The sequence below is a fragment of the Rhinichthys klamathensis genome, unplaced genomic scaffold (genome assembly GCF_029890125.1).
Source record: "Rhinichthys klamathensis goyatoka isolate OS25496 unplaced genomic scaffold, OSU_Roscu_1.1 h1tg000053l_1, whole genome shotgun sequence".
NCBI classification, from domain to species: Eukaryota; Metazoa; Chordata; class Actinopteri; order Cypriniformes; family Leuciscidae; genus Rhinichthys; species Rhinichthys klamathensis.
The window spans coordinates 1681573-1700380 of NW_026606598.1; the positions used below are offsets into that span (position 1 = coordinate 1681573).

An 18808-nucleotide genomic window follows, 5' to 3' on the forward strand; every position below is an offset into this window, starting at 1 on the left:
TTTTTGGGGTTGGAACTTTTTTTTTTGTGAAAGGCTTATGCTCACCAAGGCTGCATTTACTTGATAAAAAAAAAAACTATTGCGAAATTGTATTAGATCACAATTGCAGTTTTCTGTTTTGATGTTTTTTAAAGTGAAATTTGTTCCTGTGATGGTAAAGCTGAATTTTCAAATTTCAGCATTATTACTGCAGCCTTCAGTGACACATGATCCTTCAGAATCATTCTCATATGCTGATTTGCTGCCTAAGATTACAACATTTCTTACCAATATCGAACAGTTGTGCTGCTTAAAATTTTTATCGGAATTCTTTTATGAATAGAAAGTTCAAAAGAACATTGTTTGAAATGGAAATCTTTTGTAACATTACAAATGTTACAAAAGTCTTGACCGTCACTTTTGATCAACTTAATACATCCTTACTGACCCCCAACTTTTGAACAGTGTTTATGTGGGACTTTGGAACATGAAGCAAAATCACTTGAGAGCCACTGCTCTATAGACCTAATGTCAAACTCCTAGTTTCCAGCACTGAGACAGGCTTTGGTAATCTGGATGTCATTTTGTAGCCCTTCAGATTAAGATGATATACTTAAGCCTCAACAAAGTAGAGACATCTTAAAATGTTAAGCAGTCTTGTAGGGTTTTTCTGGGTAAGTCTTAAGTGAGTTACATACACTAATTAAATGCCTTATGATCCTTTATAGATGAATAGCTGCTATGTTGACTAAAGAGAATATGTGAGTGCTGGTTGGCAAGTGTTGGAACCAAGGATAAGAAGTGGAGCATCAGACACCCCATTAAACAGTTTACAAAACTCAGTAGGCCTATTGTAGTTCCTCTGTAGGAAAATCGCTTGAATTAATACACTAGGAAACACTGATATGCTGGAATATTTATTAAGTTAATATATAGCACTATTTTAATACATACATATGGCTGATCAGATGTAGCAAAATAAAATCTTATACATTCCTCAAGATTCACACATTCATCATGTACACGTAGATCACAGTGTACGCATGCATCTGCATTGGAAACATCAGACTTCCAGAAAGCAATTTCTAAATTCCATGCTAAACTGAGATCATCTGTCACGTGGGTGTGAGTAATTTATATTGCATTCATCAAGGAAGCTTATTTAAACAGTTTTCTCATTCTCTTTTCTCAAGACATTTTATTCTTAGGGGTAGCTGTTATTCTACACTACATCAGTGGGTTTAGTTGTTTCTTCTGGACCTTTGGTGTCCACGCTGTCCTTCTTGCTGCTCTCTTTGACCTGCTCTGTCTTCTCCAGAGCTTTAGCTTCTGTTTTGGTTGACGCTTTCACTTCATGTTCACCACTGTCTGATTCTTTGTCTTTTGGGACAGTTTCTTCACTTTTAACATCCTTGCTGGTTCCAGTGCCGTTGGTCATCACACTATCCTCTTCTTCAGCTTTCTCAAACGTCTTCACTTTGTTTTCTTTAGTATCCTTTTGCTCAGGCTTTGCATCAGATTTTGTTTCCTTGGCTTTGGGGGATTGATTACTCAGTGTTTCATCAACCTGTTTCTCTGTGACTTTAACTTCCCCTCCGCTTGTCACACTTTCCACTCTGCTGTCGCTTTTGCTGTCCTCCTGTTTCTTTGACTTTTCAGGTTGTGATTTTTCTTCAGTAACTTCTTTGGAAATGTCCTCTTGTGCCTCTTGTGTTTCTTTAGGCTTAGCAAGTTCAACCTTTTCAGTTTTGATGGTGTCTACACTGTCGCTTTTGCTGTCCTCCTGTATCTGTGACTTTTCAGGTTGTGATTTTTCTTCCGTAACTTTTTTCAAAACGTCCTCTTGTGTCTTTTCTGTTTCTTTAGGCTTAGCAAGTTCAACCTTTTCAGTTTTGACGGTGTCTACACTGTCGCTTTTGCTGTCCTCCTTTATCTGTGACTTTTCAGGTTGTGATTTTTCTTCCGTAACTTTCGAAATGTCCTCTTGTGTCTTTTCTGTTTCTTTAGGCTTAGCAAGTTCAACCTTTTCTGTTTTGACGGTGTCTACACTGTCGCTTTTTCTGTCCTCCTGTTTCTTTGACTTTTCAGGTTGTGATTTTTCTTCTGTAACTTCTTTGGAAATGTCCTTTTGTGTCTTTTCTGTTTCTTTAGGCTTAGCAAGTTCAACCTTTTCTGTTTTGACGGTGTCTACACTGTCGCTTTTGCGGTCCTCCTGTTTCTGTGACTTTTCAGGTTGTGATTTTTCTTCCGTAACTTTTTTCGAAATGTCCTCTTGTGCCTCTTGTGTTTCTTCAGGCTTAGCAAGTTCAACCTTTTCAGTTTTGACGGTGTCTACACTGTCGCTTTTGCTGTCCTCCTGTTTCTTTGACTTTTCAGGTTGTGATTTTTCTTCCGTAACTTTCGAAATGTCCTCTTGTGTCTTTTCTGTTTCTTTAGGCTTAGCAAGTTCAACCTTTTCTGTTTTGACGGTGTCTACACTGTCGCTTTTGCGGTCCTCCTGTTTCTGTGACTTTTCAGGTTGTGATTTCACTTCTGCAGCTTTGGAAAGGTTTTCTTGTGTCTTTTCTGTTTCTTTAGGCTTGATACTTTCACCTTTTTCTGTTTTCACATTGTCTACCAGTTCAGCAACTTTGCTATCTTTAACAGACTCCTCAGGTTTTTGTTCTTTTTCCTCTTTCTTTGATTGAGCCTCTTGCTTCTTCTCCACAGGTTTCTCTGTTAGTTTGTTGCTATCCTCTTGGTCTTTTTCCAAAGGCTCAGATTGTTTTGTTTCTTCTTTTACAGTATCAGAAATATCTTTTTTTGCAGAGGTCTCCTCCTCTGTGTCCTCTCCAGTAGTCTGTTTTCCACTCTCAGCATGTTCAGCAGCTGCTGGTTTATCTGGTTTGGGAGAATCTTTCTCTACAGGTTGAACTGGAGTTGTTTCTTTCTCCTTCTCTGCTGATTTTCTAGTTGTGGATTCTTGAGGTGAGATTTTATCATCTTTGTTTTTATCATCTTCAGTTCTTGGAGAAGTTACCTCCACAGTTTGTCCACTGGGCTTAGCGTTTACTTCAGTTGTTGCTTCAGGACTTTGTGGCTCTTGAGATGGTTTGTCTTTTGGTCCAGTTTCTGATTTCTCTGGCATTTGTTGCTTTTCTAACATATCTGGTTTGGGGACATCTTTCTCTGTCTCTTTAGCTGGTTTATCTTTCTTTTTCACACGTTCTTCTTCAGGTCCATCAACTTTTCCATTCATGTCATCCTTCAGGTCTTTCTGCTCTGTGTCTTTTGTGTCTCTTTCCTCACATTTATCTTGTTCATCAATGGCCTTTTCTGTAGAGTCTTGAGTTGGTTCAGAGTCAGCATCTTTTTGTACCTCAGAATCAACTGGAGTAATTTTAACTGGTTCATCCTCTTTTTCATCACTTGGTTTGACTTCATTTTCCTCTGTCTCTATCTCAGGACTGTGTTCATCGCCGGTCTCCACAGCTGGTTCTTCAATATCTTCAGCTTCTTGAGGAGTTTCATTTTTCTCACTGCTCTCCTCATCTGGTTTGTCACCCTCTCTCCCCTCCCCACTCTTCTCAGAGCCAGAGTCCGATATCTCCACATCTTCTCTGGTTGTCTCTGTAATAATCTCTTCAACAAATTTGTACTGAGGCTCTGCTTTTCGAGTTGCTCCCCCCTGCCTTTTGACACAAGGGAGAGTATAGATGGGTGACTGTCTGTAAATGTATGGTACTGAAATATGTGCATCTGAGATTGTAGAGTACCTTGACTCTTCACCCTCCAAAAGTTTCCTGTAAAAAAAGAAAACAAAACAATTTAGAATAATATTCAGATTCATTATGCTCAACTAGTGACAAGCCATGTATTTTACATCTAAGCATTAAGAAACTCTAAATCGGACATGTTTTTGACAACATTCATTACAGTCCCGTCGCAGACCCTGATTTCACCAAGTACAACATGTTCCTGGATCAACATCTTTGTTGATTCTGGAACAACATTCCAATAACTGATTTGAGGGACATGTTTAGAGTTTATGTCAAGTTTAGGTTTATAACCTGGGTTAGATGCTTCTACATCAGTGTTATTCACCTAAAATTTCCCTCTTATTTTAGGGGAAAGTTAATGGCAGGGTTAGGTTTAGGGATAAGGTTACGATTACATTTTCGGACAGGAATGTTGTCCCAGGATCAACAAAATAAGTTGACCCAGGAACGCATCTAACACGGCAAAATTTAAAAAGCTTTTAAAAGCTAGTTTTCATGATAATTGTTGAGTTCTGTATTTCTCACAAGGGCTCATGAAGTAAAACCTCAGCCAGGTCATCTCTCAGTATCTCCTCTGTCATGGGATCAGTGACATGGATGTGGAGACGCTTGACATGTCAACCCTGATGCCCTGCCAGTACGTATCGGACATTTCTAGTAATACTATAATTTGGTTCTGATGGCACTGTAATGAATCTTGTCAAAAATGTGTCCTATTTATTGTTTCTTAATGCAGAGGCTAACTCTCACAAGCATTAACAGACACGGAACCCGCCAACAAAATCATGAAATGACACCTAATTCTGTTGAAACTTAAAATCACTGTAATCAAACAACAAATTAATTGAAAACTGGACTAAAAAGCACTTAGTAATGATTATTTGAAATACAAATTAGCATTCCTGTTTAATAAACATTTCAGTTATGTAGAACATATCTCGCTTTGTTCACTCTCTAATTCTGTATGTCATATAACAAGTGATTGTGCTGCAAGAAGACTTCTGCAATGACACACAATATCAAGACTAAACCTTCCAGGTACAAATAAAAAATAATAATTTGCACTGTAAAGGGATTGAAAAGAAATACACTTTAATTGGATAAACATTTGTAACACTATACGGACAGAATCAGGAATGGAAAGCGACTAAAAATACATGAGCAAATAATGATAAATGAGATAAATGAATTTTGTATGTATCATTTTTTTTCAGACCTGTTATGAAGACTTTGTTGGTCCTGAGAGTTTGCTATGAGGTCAACAGTAAAACGGTTTATACTGTATAATCAAAATACTGTAATCAAAGAAGTACCTGTAGGAATAAATTTCAGCATCCAGTGCCACTTTGACATTGAGAAGGTCCTGGTACTCCCTCACATGACTGCTCATGTCATATTTAGCATTTTTCAGCTCGTATTCCAACTCTCTGATTGTGTCCTGCACCATGGACAAAAGAAGTAAACACAATGGAAGTGCATTAGAGAGAAAAAAAAAAAGCCACATGACATGGTACTGAATTTTAGATTATATAGAATTGGTTTAGTGCTCAGTGTTGGGGTAGCGCATTACAAGTAGCACGAGTTACGTAATCAGATTACTTTTTCAAATAACTAGTAAAGTAACATTACTTTTAAATTTAAAACAAAATGTCTGAGTTTCTTTTTCAAATAAGTAATGCAAGTTGTGAGCGTTGTGCAAACATGATGGTTATTATAGTTCTAGACTAAATATGAGTATGCATTTACTCATTTCACTTGCACAAAAACAGATTCAGTATTCCTCAAAATGAATAAAAACAGTGAAATGCAAACTCAGAATATTACGCAAAGGTGAGAACAAGTAACGAAAATGTAACGCAACACATTTCTTTCCATAAAAAGTAACTTAGTAATGCGATTACCTACTTTTTTTTAGGGAGTAACACAATATTGTAATGCATTACTTTTAAAAGTAACTTTCCCCAACACTGATAGTGCTCAACTTACTGTTTCTTGATTTAAACAGAATTGCTCTTATTTCAGATTTCCGCACACTAGATGATTAAAATATTCTAGGCTAAACAGTGCATCACATTATATATCCATACCTGGAAGTGATGGATTTCAGCATTGTGCCGTTGCTCGAGGTCATACAGCTGCCTCTCCAGAGCTTCCCTCACACCTTTCACAGAGTCCAGCTCGCTGTTCTTGGACTGCAGCTGTCTCCGGTGTTCATTAATCTCTGCTTTAGTGGCCATGAGAGCTTCTCTGTTGACCTCAGCAGCTTTGGTCAGTTTGGCGAGCTGTGCTCGAAAGCGTTCCTCAGCATATCGGATGTCAGAGTCGGTGTGACCTTCAAGTTGCATCCTGATGTCCCTCAGAGCTGCAGTGACATCACTTCTACTAAAATCACTTATTTCTGCTGTCACATGACCCTCTTGGACTTGGGTCATCATTTCTGCTACCTCGCTTTCGTGGTTTTTCTTCAAGAATCCGATCTCCTCTTCGAGAGCTTTGGCTTTTCTGTCCATGTCTTGCTTGGTTAGGTATGCATCATTAATGCACTTCTTCAGTACTGAAATGCTGTCTTCAGCATCAACTCGACCACGAGTCTCTCTTTCATGCTTCTCTCTCAAAGTGTCAAACTCGTCCTCCAGATTCTGACGGTTTATCTCAATCTGATGCTTCTGAAGGCCAATCTCATGAACTTGCTGCCTCAGACCGTTAAGTTCTGATTCATACTCTTTGGACAGAGAGGAAGATGATTTTGCTCTGAGTCGAATGGCCTCAATTTCTCTCTCTAGCGCTATGTTTTGATTTTCCAGGTGATGAACCTTCTCGATGAATCCCGCGAAGCGGTCATTGAGCCCCTGCAGTAATTCTTTCTCACTAATTTTCCTCAGATTCATTCCACTTGCATATTTGTTTGAAAAATCTAAGCTATCGGCCGGTTTTGCGGCAAATTCGGTAAGGGTTTCATTACCTCTCAGTGGTGCTGTGGACCCAAGGCTAAAGGCAGACCTTGAGATGAGTTTCGATGAAGGACGCGGCGTTTGGTACCGGTACTCTTCCCGTGTCCGGCCAGGTGAATGAAGAAAACGTTCCATTGTGAGGCTGGTGCGTTTTCGTTCGCAGTAGTGAAAATGCTTCCCCTTTTATACTGCAATAGATGCTAGGTTAGCGGAATACAGCTGTCCATAGTACAGGTTAAATGCTCAGAATCAGCTGTTCAGCTCAGCATCCTGCGCATTCACTCACTCCTCCACTGATCTCCAGGGAACTGATGTGACGTCACACGAACTCCACTCGTCCGCAGATTCACAATTCATATTATTTCTAATATTTTGTTTAAGTTACCGAAGCTGGAGTATATATACAATATGTTGTAAAATGTAGCCTACAGCCTTAATGTCATATTTCAAAATCAGAAATTCTGGAAAAAAGAGGTCTATTATTTTTGTCTGAGAAAAATATGACTGTTAAACTAAATTGCCTACGAGGATAATAGACTCATTAGGCCATAATATATATATATATATAAATATATAAATATATATATATATATATATATATATATATATATATATATATATATATATATATATATATATATATATATATATATATATATATATATAAGATTCAGAAACAGGCAACACATTTTAACGGCGTTTTCGAAGATTCCAGTAAACACAAATTAGTGAGAGTAGGCTAGCCTAGGCTACGCTAAAGAGAAAAAAAAAATAGATGCTCGCAAATTGAGAGTAAGAATTTCATTATAATCGGTAGGCTATAAAAGTCCTATCATTATTCAATATTTAATTATTATTACTTTATATGATACAGTTACATATAGCCTACTTCAATTACATAAATAGCCTAGGCCTACTTCAATTACATAAAAATGTCATAATGGCATAATCATTCTTTCAGGACTTTAACTCTTCAAGCAAGTAACTGCCTCATGTATTTATTTATTTTTTAATCACATTATCAGTATAGGGGCTGATCTGCCCTGTTACCATTACTGCCTACAGAAATATCAGCATTACATTCTCCTTATATTAAAGACTTTGTAGAGTCATGGCCTTCAGCACAAGGTTAGTCATGGCTATACACTTTAAATCCCTGTTGCTTCTAAAAAGGCATGTAATCTTAATGGCTATGCTATTTTTATGATTTGATATAAAAACATTTATATTACTCAAATTCCTACATTCAGCACGCAATCTTTGATTTTCAGCAGAACTGTGACAACTTTATTATATGTTGGTGTTAACATTTCCTCTTATTGTAAGATTTGCATATATTTTACTGCAGTAACAACATTCTTCAAGCTATAAAGTACATGTTTGTGCAGCAGAAAAGCACAAGTCAGCTCTCCACTTTCAGTCATGCTGAGCGGTCACTGTGAGCTGGACTGAATCCAACAGCGCAGCTTCCAATTATAAACACACCCGTCTGCCTTATCATCTGAATACATGCGACTTTCACTTTTAACACTTTATTTTTATTGTCTGATATCACTAGTGTTTGTTTCTATTTAGCATATTTGTCATTTTGGCATGTCACCCATTTGCTTTATGACAGCAGCATAAACTGGAATAGAAACAGAAAGGAGGCCATGCTCAATGATGGAAGAAAACATATCCTGATAACAATAGTGACCCTTTCTTTCCTATAGGGAAAATTAAAAGAAATATGTTTAGACTTTAAAGTAAGTAAAGCACCTTAAAAATATATATTTTTTTAATTTGGATAAAGCAAAATTCCTGCTAGCCTATTGAACAAAAGATGACTGTTGTGAAGAAAAGCAATTCAGCAACTATATAATCTAAATCGGCAGACTTTACATATTTTAAATAAAGATTTAAAGATGTGTTTTCATGTTTTATGGGGACTTTCCATAGACATAATGATAGCTCATTGCATTATTGAAGCCTATGAGTTGAACTTGTTCTCTCTCAAAAATCTTTGTTCTCCGTTCTCAAGGAAGCAAAGAACATCCGGATCTCGTATGTGTCCCGTCTGTCACGCTGAAGGACTTTTCTCATTCTGTTTCTGCAACTGATCCATTCGGTGGACACTTGTCCCAGCCTCATGCCTTGTTTGTAATGCTCGACCGCAGCTCTCTCTGAGCCCAGCCTGTATAGTTGGAAATCCCCATACATGCGATGCCAGGCTTGACGGTCAGCTGGCTTTAGGTCTGGAAGGGCAAACAGCTCAGAGAACTTCTGCTCTGCTTTAGCCGTCTGCTTTAGTTCTGCATACCTCTGTGCCAACTCCAGCTGTGGGTATATGTGACCTGGGTTTAAACTGGCACCCTTCTCTAAATGGTGAACACAAAGGCCCAGCAACTCCGGATTGTGTATGTCTTCAATCTGCATGGCTTTCCAGCGGTAATTGTTAGCAATCTCATGATGTAAGCGTGACGAGTCTGGCGCTTTCTTCAGCATTTTAATCAACACCTCCAGGGCCGTGTCATAACGCTGCTCTTTCTTCATGAACTTTGCAACACGCAAAACAACGCTGAGGTTATCCGGCGCCATTGTGATGGCTTGAGTCATGTACTGCCATGCCTCTGCATTCTTTCCATTCTTGTAGCACTTTAACCCCAGATACACGTGAATCATTGCATTGTTCGGGTCCAGTTTCAGAGCTTTCTTTAACTGGAGCACAGCTGGAGACTCTTCAAAACGCACACGCTTGTGCTGGCCAATCTTCAGTCCCTCCAGACGGAACAGAGAAAAGGCAAAGCCTGTGTTCCATTCCTTGTCATCCGGCTCTTTCTGTAGAGCTTCAAGGAAACTCTCCTGTGCCCTGACGTAGGACTTTCTAGAAAACTTGAGAAGCGACCAGGCTTTTTCACTCTGAACTTCTCTGTGAAGCTCTGTTGGAGATGAGGTGGGGAAAGCCTTAAGGATTTCATTTACTTTCTCTACGTACTTCTCAGCCTCAGTCGCATTGCCCACGAGACTGTGCACCCAGGCCAGGTTCCCATACATCACTATCCCATTCCTGTCATCGTCCGGATGTTCCTCCTTTGCTAGTTGCAGGTTCTTAAGCGCCTCGTTGTTCAAACCTTGCAAATGTTTAATGAAGGCCAAAAAATTGAAATCTCTTTGTTTCAGGTTTCCTACATACTCGCCTTTTACTGAAAGTTTTTCACGAACTTTCACTTCGAGAAAGTTAAGATCAGCATCCTCCTTTAGCAAGCCCCATGTAAAGTGGCAGGACAACAGTTTAAGATCGTCCTCAGACATTTCCTTATTGTTTAAAACACAAAATAGATGCAAATGTTTACACTCTTTCAGTTTTCGTTTCCTTTGAATCTGTACCTACTGTGTTTACAGTAGCCTATATCTGACTGTTTTCAATTGGATCTAGAAAAACAAAATTAAATGATCAGTCAAGTATAATTTACATAAAATGCTATCTTAAATATTAATTTTAAATTAAATCTTAATTAAAAGTTTTTTTAGATCAAAAGTAATCACAGATAGAATTGCATTTTTTTCAAATTTTTTTGCAAAATAGTTTCTATTATTGATTTAAAGCAGCTTATTTTACTTAAGAGACAGTGTAGAGAAAGAATTCTCTTGAATCTAAACAGCTTATTTTACTTATTAATGCACATCATGACAACAGATACAAAGTCTTACCTTGCTTCTACCAATCTGTGAGCTCATCTGGTGTTCATCGAAACAACTTTCTTGGTTTTATATGGTATCGTTAGGTTAGGTTAGCCTACCAATCATTCCAATAACGAGCTAAGTTTCACTTTCCACATATTGGTCTGATTAATGATAAACGAAACTTTAAGGGTATGAGTCCGAGGTCAACAACACGTTAAAATGTAACACTACTTCCTTTATTGATGCTAACGAACAATTCTTGAGTAGGTAAGGGAAATGTAAAATTGTTATAATCAACAGAAAAAAATGTTTAAAATGTATAGCCTATCATAGTTTACGATTATATCAGATATAGCCTACGTTTATTTAATGTGTTACATCAGTTGTCACTTTAAATTTAAATTAAAGATAGTAGGCTACAGTACAAAAAATAATTACGTTGCACACAATTAAATAAGTAGCCTAGAGACTATTGTTTTTCTCAAAGGTGAACTAACTTGAAAAGGAAGAGTAATGACGCCATCTAGTGGCCAAACCTTATGACGCTGCAAGGCTTAGCAAAAAATGGTTTCAGCTTTATAAATATATTAATCATTTTAATGGTTACAGCCTACAGGCCATAGTTTTCATGAACCCCAGACAATTTGGTTGACAATGTGATTATTTATTTAGTGAAAAGTGTATTTAAAATAACAATAATAATGAATTTTCAACATGTTAACCAGGGGTGCCCAATCCGGTTCCTGGAGATCTACCGGAGCGGGTCAGTAGCCTGCAAAATGTAGCTCCAACCCTGATAAAACACACCTGAATCAGCAGCACTAGATAATTACAGACAATTGTGTTGAGTAGAGATGGAGCTGAACTCGAAGGTAGGAAGGTAGATCTCCAGGAACAGGATTGTCTTTCTATAGACTATTTATTTATTTATTGTTAAACAATCTGGGTTATCTTTTGATGGCCAGTGTCAGGCCATCTCCAACAGTGAGCATACTAAGATCAATCCGCTCATCTTTGTGTAACTTCTTGTTGAGTTTGTCTATGGTCTGTGAAGAAAGGTCATCTTCAGCTGGGTTGATGACCTTACCACCCCAGAGAACCTGGAGAGCAGAAAGACACCAGCTTACTCACAACCAAAGGTAGGAAAATATTTGCTTTATTTATCTTAATATTTCTAAATTAATCTGTAAAATGTAGCATACAGCATGTATTTACGTATGGGCTCGTTTCAAAACTATAATAACGTGTACTACTTACATTATCGATAGCTACAATGCCACCCTTTCGAACAAGCTGGAGTGACTTTTCATAGTATGTGTCATAACTCTTCTTGTCAGCGTCAATGAACACAAAGTCATACGTTCCAGCTTCACCAGCACTTAGGAGTTCATCTGTAAAGACACAAGGATGTTTTTTTTTTTCTATATCTCGACTTGAAATAATAATAATAATAATGATAATATTGTATTTCATCTTTACCCAAGGTATCAACTGCAGGTTTAATATGAATATCTATTTTATCCTCCACTCCAGCCTAAAACAAAGATAGTTTGCAGTTATTTGTTCTAATTTTACTTTGTAAATTCATAGTGAATAACAAAACATCCCTCATTCCGTTATCTGTTATCTTTGCTTTTTCCAGACATGTAAGTTTGCTTTATGATTGGGTGTTATTTCATGCCATTTTTATAAAACTTTAGAATAAAAAGAGAAAATTGTAGATAAAGCACTTGATTGGCTTTGTGCAGATATCAGCACTTAGATGTACAATCGGTCTCAATCAGCAATCGGTGTTAAGTCTGATGGACATTTCTGCATCTCTGCCTTCAATCGTTACTGGTCAGCTGGACTTTATACTGATGACTGTGTTCTTGCATTGGCAGGCAGTAATCAGTATTGAAATTGATATTGTGTAGGTGTATGTAGAGGAGCAACTTCACAGATACGGTTGTCTAAAGCAGTGATGTGTCCTACTAAAACAAATGACTTCAGCTGCATAGCCTGCATTAAAAGGTACTATTATGGGCCGTGTTTCCCAAAAGCATCGTGAGATAATGAGATAAGTTGATCGTAGAGAACATTGGTGGTAATGGTCTCCACGATCAACTTGCCTTACAATGCTTTTGGGAAACGCAGCCTTGAATAGTTTTGCAAACTTGCTGGATTGTGTTTTGCTTTGGTTTACCTCGATAAAAAATGGCTTGCCTATTTTCACATATTCCTCATTAATTTCGCAGGCCACCACGCGTCCATTCTCAGGAACTACCAGAGCCAAATTTAAGGTGTTGTATCCTGTGTACATACCTAAGACAGATGCAAAATGTGTGTTTTATAGGTAAGCAGTAAATTATATAATTTTCATGAATTATATTGTTTGTACTCACCGATCTCAATGGTTTTATTGGATTGTATTAGTTTGGCAAGATTAGCCATAAGCTGAGCCTGTTCAGATGCCACCATCATCAGGTTCCTGGAGTCATTCATAGTTCTCTTAAAACAGAAATAGACAGATGAAAAAATGCAGACATTTTTCCTTCTACTGACCTCTAGTGTTAGTGTGTGATACTACACATGAAAACTCCTATGCAGTAGAGTTTAAAAGTCACTTGAAATTTAAATGTTACCTGAATTTTAGATTTTTGACAAAAGGACATTTATTCTATATAAATATCTACATTTTTAAATTTTCAAATCTAATTTGTATCACTGCGTTTGTGAACTCCTTTGTACAAATGGTCAGATGTTCTTGCTTCCATTGAAGCACAAGATGGAGCTCATGCCAGCTCAAGTTTTTCTAAAGCAAAAGAGAGAATACTAAATACAAAACATGTGTTTATATATATATATATATATATATATATATATATATATATATATATATATATATATACACACACACACACTCACTGGTAACTTTAGTTATACCTGTTCAATTGCTCCATAATGCAAATTTCAGCTAATCACATGGCAGCAACTCAATCTATTTATGCCTGGTACACATTGTACAATGTTGGGCTGTCCCAGATGAAAGGTGACCAATAGTGGTGATTTCTTTGGTTGTAGCTCTTAAACAGTGGTCGTACAGTAAGAGTGACGGCAGTTGACACGGTCTCACAACCAAAGATAGCCTGCGATCATTTATTGGCACTGTCAGAAATTTAGCATGATCATCTCACAGTATGTTTGCTGATATGACCTACGTCTACTGACTAGCCAATAAAAATGCAACATTAAATGGCGTATAGGTCAACGCAAAATGGTGCTAAAACTACTTACCTCAAGCTCCATTAGCAAAATTGGCATGCCAAGTTGGCCTCTGTTCCCCAGTCATGATGACCGTGTCCATATTCTCCTTTTTCGATTCCTCCTTCTTTTTAGCGCACGTTAACACCACAATTATTTGTTTACCACTAGCGCATGCTAATGACGTTTTATTATTCTATACTAACTTGTATCGTAGCCTACGATTCAATAGGTGTCATCATCGTGCATGGTACATACATCGCGCATCGTACATGTCGTACCCAAGTTTATTATATTCACAGTGCGATTTGTAATGATCTTATAGGATTGAAAATCGTACAGACTGTAGCAGGCATTTGGCATGTAGACATGTTCAAGACGACCTGCTGAAGTTCAAACTGAGCATCAGAATGGGGAAGAAATGTGATTTAAGTGACTTTGAACGTGGCATGGTTGTTGGTGCCAGATGGGCTGGTTCTGAGTATTTCAGAAACTGCTGATCTACTGGGATTTCCATGCACAACCATCTCTAGGGTTTACAGAGAATGGTCTAAAAAGGATAAAATATCCCGTGAGCGGCAGTTCTGTGAGCGAAAATGCTTTGTTGATGTCAGAGGTCAGAGGAGAATGGCCAGACTGGTTCGAGCTGATAGAAAGTTACAACCGAGGTCTTCAGAAGAGCATCTCTGAACGCAAAACGCGTTGAACCTTGAAGCAAATGGGCTACGGCAGCAGAAGACACACCTGTGCCACTCCTGTCAGCTAAGAACAGGAAACCGAGGCTACAATTCTCATGGACTCAATGTTGCCTGTTCTCATGAGTCTTGATTTCTGCTGCCACATTCAGATAGTAGGGTGAGGGTTTGGCATAAACAACATGAACACATGGATCCTGCCTTGTATCAACGGTTCAGGCTGCTGGTGGTGTAATGGTGTGGGGGATGTTTTCTTGGCACACCTTGTGCCCCTTAGTACTAATTGAGCATCGTTTAAACACCACAGCCTACCTGAATACTGTTGCTTATGTTCATCCCTTTATGACCAAGTGTACCCTTCTTCTGATGGCTATAGCTTCCAGCAGGAAAATGACATGTCACAAAGCTCAAATCATATCATACATGAACATGACAATGAGTTCACTATACTCAAATGACCTCCACAGTCACCATTCCAATAGAGCACCTTTGGGATGTGGTGAACGGGAGATTTGATTCGTGGATGTGCTGCTGACAAAACTACAGTGATGCTGTCAGGTCAATATGGACCAAAATCTCTGAGGAATGTTTCCTGCACTTTTTACTGCACTGGTGAATCTATATATATACATAAAATGCATGAAATTAAAAGAGAATGCAAAACATAAGCATTTTCACAACTGGTTTCTAAGACTTTTGAGTCCTGCCTTTACACATTTTTTTTTTACTTAAAGGATTAGTTCACTTCAAAATGAATATTCTGTCTTTATTTACTCAAACCTGTATGAATGTCTTTCTTCTGATGAACACAAAGGAAGATACTTTAAAGAATGTCGATAACCAGAAAGTTAATGTACCCCATTGACTTCCATATTATTTTTCTTCTTCTATGGAAGTCAATGGGTCAGAGCCGGCCCGAGCCTTTTGGGGGCCCTAAGCAGAATTTGATTTGGGGGCCCCTCCCACTACACGGAGTCACCTGTGCTTGACGATTATTGACACAACGTAGTGATAATCTGCATTCTCATGTAAGGACGTGCGATGAACCATAGACGAACACTCTAACCGGAAACTCCCGATATGTAATAAGTAGAACGCGGAAGTAGTTGTGCAAGTAATGCATTGTCTACGTATGCACGCGCGAGGTGTCTAGATTATGCGCATGACTTAAACGCTGGCAGACACAGCAGCAGTTGTAGGGAGGTAGGCTATATTGATCATGAAATCAGATTTTTTTTGTCTTTAATTATTCATTCATTCATATTAATTCATTCATTTATGTCACTTGTTTAAGTTATCTAAAAAATATATTTTTCGATTTTTCGAGTCGATTGGGGGGCCCCCCTGGTGGCCAAGGGGCCCCAAGCAGCTGCTTAGTTCGCTTATGCCTCGGGCCGGCCCTGCAATGGGTCCATCAACTGTCTGGTTAACACAGTCTCATCCCAAGACGTCATCTGTCTGACGCTTTTGACCATACGTCAACATCCGACGTTTTAGGGTACCCTTTAACGTCAGTTGGATGACGATCCTAGGGCGTCATCTAACTGACGCTTGACCTTTAGCGTCAGTTCGATGATGCGGGTAGGTTTAGGTCTGGGGTAGGGTTAGGATTAGATGGCGTCATCTAACTGACGTTAAAGGTTACCCTAAAACGTCGGATGTTGACGTATGGTCAAAAGCATCAGACAGATGACGTCTTGGGATGACCCACATTCTTTAAAATATCTTCCTTTGTGTTCATCAGAAGAAAGACATTCATACAGGTTTGAAACAACATGAGGGTGAGTAAATAAAGACAGAATTTTAATTTTGAAGTGAACCGTTCCTTTAAGTTTTTATTTTATTTCCCATGATGAATTTGCTTATTTTGTGGCACGTGCTTTTCTACCCACCAGTCGTAGTTTGGTCAGCACTGGGTGTTCTCTCAGAGAGTTATTCACCACGTACTGCAGCAGAGGATCATCTCCTTTGTGACTCTTGCTGATTAGAGCAGACTGGCATAGACCTACACATAAAGTGAACTAACATTAGTTAAATAGAATTAACCATTTCTGGGGAAATGAATGCACATAATTTCAGAATAGGAGAGCCAACAGTGTTATGAAACAGCATTTGTAGAGTTGGTTTATTAGGTTGGCATTTACCTGCTGCAAAATTTCAGCTTATTAAAATGCTCATTACCATAACACGCACTAGGTGGCCTATAAAAGGATGTCTTTATACAATTTCTAGGCACCCAAATTAACTTTAATCAATGAGAAGCAGTGTTACCTTCAGGCCAAAGCACTCCAAAATGTCAAGTAACTGCATTTATCAAGCAAAATATTTCAATGCATTGTCAAATTTCCCATGTGAGCGTAAATAGTCATAATGTAAGCGGACATAAACATACCTGTTAATGCCAAGAGGAGGATAATAGTACAAAGCATCTTAATGTCAGGTGCCAGACTTAATCAACGGAAACAAAAGATAAAAATGAAACGGTGACTTGTGCAAGTGAGGCACAAATGTAGACTAGCTGAGGTGGAAAGTCCAGGTTTTGTTTGTTTCACCTCCTCAGATAAATAAGATACTGCTGTTTGCATGGTATTGATTTGATCAAAGTTTTACTTCCAATTTTGTTCAATGGCTGTTGGGTATAGAATGAAAATAACCTGAATAGAAAGCTCGATACAATCTAGGAAATTGGGGAGTATGACATATAATTTGCAAGAGCTGTGATTTTGAGACATTTTCAAGAGGCTTTCAGGCTGGTTTAAATTAATTTCCAATGTCATCACAGATTGAATGGTGAAATGACACAAGAAATCTCTCTGTTTGCCAAGACGCCATTGATTATCATGAATTAATGATTTGTCGTAAAGTTAATGAATATTTCATCAGAGTGGACATTCCAGCATGAGGCTTTACCACACATCGTATGATGTCGAAATCAATTTATGAGTAATAGCTTATGCTGACACTATGGGGGAAAAAAAGACATTAATGTAGCCCTGGATATCACTCAACATCTGTAAAGTTATATTATATTATATTATATTATATTATATTATATTATATTATATTATATTATATTATATTATATTATATTATATTATATTATATTATATTATAAACCAGGACCCAAAAGGGATTGTGTTTAGAAAAAAAGCAGTGTTATTTTAGTATCAGTGAGATATTATACTTTGTATAGGCCCTACGGGTTATTGTATTCTGTAAAACAGGTTGCATTGCTTCTGGTTCAGGTCTTTTGTGCTTTGTTAAATAGAGTTGTTTTACTCAACAACAAAAAAATGTATATAATTTATATATATAACATTTGAACGTTTTTTTTGTACTTGGTTCTCCTCCTTTCATTGGTCTCATCGATACGGTCCTCCCAGGGAACTGTAAGTTCTGGACAATCTGTTGGTATGCTTCTGAGATCAGAACCATATCTGGCCGACAGTTTCTGGAAACTTCAGTTGCTTCTCCATGTCGACTTTCAGCTCCCAGTCCTGTGCTGTTGTTAGCAGGCCAGAAGAGGTGGCAGCTGGTGTTACCTTCTCCCCAGCCCTGACAAAATGATGTCTTCTTCACAGGGCGTAGGTGCTTACAGTGGGTGATACTGCTGGAGATGGTGTCTGCTATGGCCTTCAGGACTTTGTCATGATGATAACGCCCCTCACTCAGGCCTCTTGGACAACTGCCTTCCCCCAACAGAACAAGTTGGATGGGCTTGGTGGTATGTCATAGACAGCCTGGATTAAGTTTATTTGATGGGGCTCGGATTTCCAGAGCTCAGCCCAAATGATGAAATAACAACCATCCTGCTGGCTCACACCTCCACACTTCTATCCTGGAGCTGAGATATGTCATTCCTCCTTCCTTTGCTGTAGCGGGATGACGTTGCTACCTAGGCCTGCTCTTCCTAAACTAAATGAGAATGAGAAATGTTTCCTTGGCTGAAATTAAATACATTTAAAATAATGAATGGCTGAATAAAAGTGTTTTAGTACACATAGTGGATGACAGAATGTCTATGCAAACCCTCAACAAAGTGAGAGCATGAGAGGGCGTCTCTGGCTTGTTTTTGCCTGTGTAGTTCAGAGCGTGTTCATTTCAATATCGCCCAACTTAATGAAATGCGTTTTAATTGTCAGTCTTTGTAGTAATGTGCATGCACGTTGCCAGCAGAACATTACCTCCCACACACAGTAATGAACTGAAAATGTAAGTGTGTCATATGGTAAAATTGTTTACTTCATCTCATTACTGGCATTTCGAACGGTGCATTTGCCTGCGTGTGTGTTTCACAATGAGAGAACCAAAGCACAATGCTAAGAAGAACACATTCCCAGTATCAGAGACTGGGTGGTGGGGCGTTCTCAAAGGAGAGGCCTACTTCCTCTGTCGATTCTTTAATTAGGTATTCACGGATGCAAACAAATCTCCCTGCCCACACATAAGTCATCAGCAGTGAAATATGGGGCATGACTACCGCTGTCTTTGAGTCTTGCTCTTGCTGTGTTTAATGACA

The 18808-nt window shown here is 38.4% G+C and overlaps 3 protein-coding genes across 3 annotated transcripts; all 3 read right to left on the bottom strand.

Annotated features, from left to right (window-relative positions):
* Window positions 1–1170: 1170 nt before the first annotated feature.
* On the bottom strand, window positions 1171–7128 carry LOC130083103 (neurofilament medium polypeptide). Its single transcript, XM_056248088.1, has 3 exons — window positions 5825–7128; window positions 5051–5175; window positions 1171–3761 (listed from the first exon to the last, which is right to left on the bottom strand). Exons 1-3 carry the CDS (start codon window positions 6821–6823, stop codon window positions 1202–1204), a joined length of 3684 nt encoding a protein of 1227 aa, XP_056104063.1. The 5' UTR covers window positions 6824–7128; the 3' UTR covers window positions 1171–1201.
* Window positions 7129–8594: 1466 nt separating this feature from the next.
* Window positions 8595–10080, bottom strand: ifit8 (interferon-induced protein with tetratricopeptide repeats 8). The gene has a single exon (XM_056248096.1). It carries the CDS (start codon window positions 9977–9979, stop codon window positions 8681–8683), a length of 1299 nt encoding a protein of 432 aa, XP_056104071.1. The 5' UTR covers window positions 9980–10080; the 3' UTR covers window positions 8595–8680.
* Window positions 10081–11277: 1197 nt separating this feature from the next.
* On the bottom strand, window positions 11278–16831 carry comtd1 (catechol-O-methyltransferase domain containing 1). The gene is made up of 7 exons (XM_056248102.1): window positions 16682–16831; window positions 16182–16294; window positions 12736–12841; window positions 12537–12655; window positions 11831–11885; window positions 11609–11742; window positions 11278–11451 (listed from the first exon to the last, which is right to left on the bottom strand). The coding sequence occupies exons 1-7, from the start codon at window positions 16716–16718 to the stop codon at window positions 11299–11301; spliced, it is 717 nt and encodes a 238-aa protein (XP_056104077.1). The 5' UTR covers window positions 16719–16831; the 3' UTR covers window positions 11278–11298.
* Window positions 16832–18808: the final 1977 nt, after the last annotated feature.